This window comes from Denticeps clupeoides, chromosome 7 (assembly GCF_900700375.1).
Source record: "Denticeps clupeoides chromosome 7, fDenClu1.1, whole genome shotgun sequence".
NCBI classification, from domain to species: Eukaryota; Metazoa; Chordata; class Actinopteri; order Clupeiformes; family Denticipitidae; genus Denticeps; species Denticeps clupeoides.
Genome location: NC_041713.1, coordinates 24,484,438 through 24,488,126, shown reverse-complemented (window position 1 = coordinate 24,488,126; position 3,689 = coordinate 24,484,438). Strand labels below are relative to the sequence as shown.

Here is a 3,689-nt window from a genome sequence, read left to right as displayed (position 1 = left end):
TTGTGTTCAAGACTTTAATGAGAGAATTTCACCACAATGTAACTGAAATTTCAAAGGAAAAATGGGTTATAAACACACAAAATACATATAAATAAAATAAAAACAAACATATAGTAACTGAATTTTCCCACAAAATGACAGAACTGTGAAGTGACTGTCATTTTGAAAAACTGCAGCACAAAACTGCAGTTGGCAGCCATGACAAGTGCCCGGGGAGCAGTGTGTGGGGACGGTGCTTTGCCCAGTGGCACCTCAGTGGCACCTCAGTGGCACCTTGGTGGCCAGGGATTTGGACCGGCAACTTTATCCACTGGGCTAACCACTGCCCCAGAGAAGTCACCATGGAGATGCTGGAGATTGAACCTGGAACCTCATAAATGCAAAGCATGCGCTACACCACTGAGCTACATCCCCACAGAACTGATATCTCATAAAGTTATTTTAACAAAAAATATCTTATAAAAATATAAACAATTTTATTTCTATGATGCCCTATACATGTAAGACACTGTACCATAACAAAGTGGTAGATCTGACCGCATGTTCAAAACACACAGACTTAATATAGAGCTACTAATACTTTATAGTAACTGCTTCATATGACTAAATACAAATAATACACTTATTAAATGCAAATATGAAGTGAAATATGAAGTCAATTTCAACAGATTATTATAATTTTTAATTGCTCAACTTCAGTCTGTTTGTCATGTTTTCAATGTATGGAAACAGAATGGCAATCATGATGATAAATCCAATGGACAGCAGTAGGTACAGGACCAGGGTGATGATGTTTAGGCAGCGAGCCGTGGACCCATACTCTCGCGCGCCCTCCATGTCCCCGACATGCTTCCTATCCCTGGACTGGAGGAGGTGAACAATATTTACCAACGGACTCAACAAAACTGCATCAAAAAGATTTTTTTCCCGTAAGGTTACCATATATGTTTTCTAAATAGGACCCAAGTTATTATTTGTGAAAAATTCTCACCTTGATTGAGTAGTAGAACGCCAGGAGTCCCAAGCAACATGGATTGCAGTACATCAAGTTCAACGTGGACCACACAACATAGTCAGTTGGCTGAAGGGTCGTGGGTGCATTTACAATCACCACTGTATCATCATTTCGTTTGTATCTGCTTTCCATGGCCAGTGCCTCATGCTCAAACTTATCTGCGTGATCCATGTTCCTGCTCCTCCTGAAAAGCTACTGCAGAAGTGTGTGTGCAGCAGCTGGCAGCCGCTTCTCGTAAGGCGCCTTGTTTAAAGTTTCGGATTACAGTGAAGTCACGAGGGGACTTTTGGCAAAGTTTCCCAGTAGGAAAATAATTCTCCATCACATTTTTTTCTGAAACTCTCTCTGGATCAGAACTTTCAACAAATGACTTCACTTGATGTTTAGGCAATACACACTTCACAAATCCAAGAAACCTTAAATGTGTCACCGTGTTTGACCTTGAACATATTAATACATGATTGTTAGAATGTGTGAAAATGGCTGACAGCACTGGCAAAGGGAGCAGAGCATGCAGTCACCAGATTCCCAAAACCCACTGGTACTGGCGAGCAGGGCAATGTGATAAATTATGGAGAATTTTGTGGAAATGGACAACATTCAGACACGAGATTAACAAACCCTGTATAAGCCTATATGAGTAACACACTCACCTGTGAACCAGAAGACCCAGGTTCAAATCCCACTTTCTTCCATTGTGTCCCTGAGCAAGACACTTAATACCTTAGTTGCTCCAGGGTGACTGTCCCTGTCACTACTGATTGTAAGTTCTGACCTATTTGGACCAAAGCAAATGTACCTAAAAAAACGACCATAGTGTCTGATCACTGGGTGAACTAGTACATTTTTAAATGTTTAATTATTTATTTATTTATATGCCACATCGGCATCCAGCATGGCGCCTGAATGCTATCAGCCTGAGAACAGAACACATTTCCTGTCTGCTTGAAATATTGGCTCATGCAGGCCAAGGCACACATACCTTATACACACACAAAGACACAGATTTGCTCTTATGTGGCTGGAAATGTGTGGACTAACAATTATTTTAATTGTCGATTAATCTGTAATTTTTTTTCTTTATTTACTTTCTTACCTATTTATTTATTTTGATTAATCGTAGAATCAGATTTTTAAAGTATAAAAAACAAGAAAAGCATTCATTTCCAACCCTTTATTCAAAAACAGAACTAGAATCTTTAGAAAGTGCAAACACATCTTGCTCCTTCAGCTTATTTAATATTAATAAAATAAATACAAAAAACACACACATGTATGTTTTAGATCTAGCCAAATATATAGACTTTGTTTAAAAAAGTGCCACCTAAGCTGCCAGAACAATAAATACAGTAATTTATAAAAAATAAAGATTAAATCAAATTTAACAGGATTTGTTTGTTCTTGTCACGACTACGGACTTACGGGGGAAGGAAGCGCAGAGGTCTGACATGTTGGGAAGGGTTTTATTTATAAACAAACAATAAACTCAAAGAAACAATGGCGCGGTGGCCGAAAACGATTTAACTTAAATACAGATAAACTAAAACTAACCCGTAGGCGTGTGGCGATTGCCAGAACTCAAATTATAAACAGTGTTACCAACTGAAGTTCACGAAAATGCCAGCGACCCCGAACGGGCGGAAACTTCCGGCATTTATGGGGCATCAGGATTGGGTTCCGGTGTGGAGCCCAGCTGCAGGCAATCCTGACAGAGCCCCCCCCTCCAAGGGCTACGTCTCGGAGCCCCAACAGTAACAATCAGTGGAGGCGGCGGGGCGGACGGGCGGCAACCACAGGGCTCCTGCCCTGCTGTATCCTCCCCTTGGAGGACCGGGTCCCTAGGGCTGGCTCCCCGGCGTGGTAGGTCGTGGCTGGGCCCCGGTCCCTCGGGCCTGGCTCCCGGCGTGGTCAGGCGTGGCGGCCCCGCTCCCTCGGGCTTGGCTCCCCGGGCGTGGTCAAGGCGTGGCGGCCCCGGTCCCTCGGGCTGGACTCCCCGGGCGTGGTCAGGGCGTGGCGGGCCCCGTGCCCCTCCGGGCTGGCTCCCCGGCGTGGTCAGGCTGTGGCGGGCCCGGCCCTCGGGCTGGCTCCCCGGCGTGGTCAGGCAGTGGCGGCCCCGGTCCCTCGGGCGGGTCTCCCCGGGATCAGTGGTCAGGCGTGGCGGCCCGTAGGCTGCTCCCGGCGGGTCATGGCGCCCCGCTCGGTGGCTCCCCGGCGTGGTCGCGGGCCCGGCCTCGGCCTGGCTCCCCGGCGTGGTCCCGCTTGGCGGCCCCGGACCCTCGGCCTGGCTCCCCGGCGTGGCCCGCTGGGGCCCCGACCCTGGCCCCTCTGGCCTGGCCCCCGGATCCTGGTCCCGTGGTCCCGCTTGGCGGCCCCGGACCCTCGGCCTGGCTCCCCAGGTGGTCCGCTTGGCGCAGGACCCTCTGCCTGGTCTCCCGGAGTGGTCCCCGCTTGGAGGACCAGGACCCTCGAGGCCCGCGTGGTCCCTATTGGCGGCCCCGCCCGGTCCCTGGTCCCATGCATGTCCCCATGGCGCCCCGGACCCTGGCCTGGCTCCCCGCGTGGTCCCGCATGGCGGCCCCGGACCCTCGGCCGGCTCCCCGGCGTGGTCCCGCATGGCGGCCCCGTACTCCCGTACCTGCACACAATAATCAGGGCCGATCCATCTGGGTACGTG

The 3,689-nt window shown here is 49.1% G+C and overlaps 1 protein-coding gene across 1 annotated transcript; it reads right to left on the bottom strand.

Moving 5' to 3' along the window:
• On the bottom strand, nucleotides 1-1,256 carry LOC114794589 (dispanin subfamily A member 2b-like). The gene is made up of 2 exons (XM_028987240.1): nucleotides 992-1,256; nucleotides 1-864 (listed from the first exon to the last, which is right to left on the bottom strand). Exons 1-2 carry the CDS (start codon nucleotides 1,184-1,186, stop codon nucleotides 682-684), a joined length of 378 nt encoding a protein of 125 aa, XP_028843073.1. The 5' UTR covers nucleotides 1,187-1,256; the 3' UTR covers nucleotides 1-681.
• Nucleotides 1,257-3,689: the final 2,433 nt, after the last annotated feature.

Bases quoted from the DNA above. Each gene is read 5' to 3' on its own strand.
- LOC114794589 (XM_028987240.1), bottom strand. From the start codon at position 1,186: ATGGATCACGCAGATAAGTTTGAGCATGAGGCACTGGCCATGGAAAGC. The intron at 865-991 runs GTGAGAATTTTT...CACCTCCTCCAG, and splicing joins CGTTCTACTACTCAATCAAG to TCCAGGGATAGGAAGCATGT.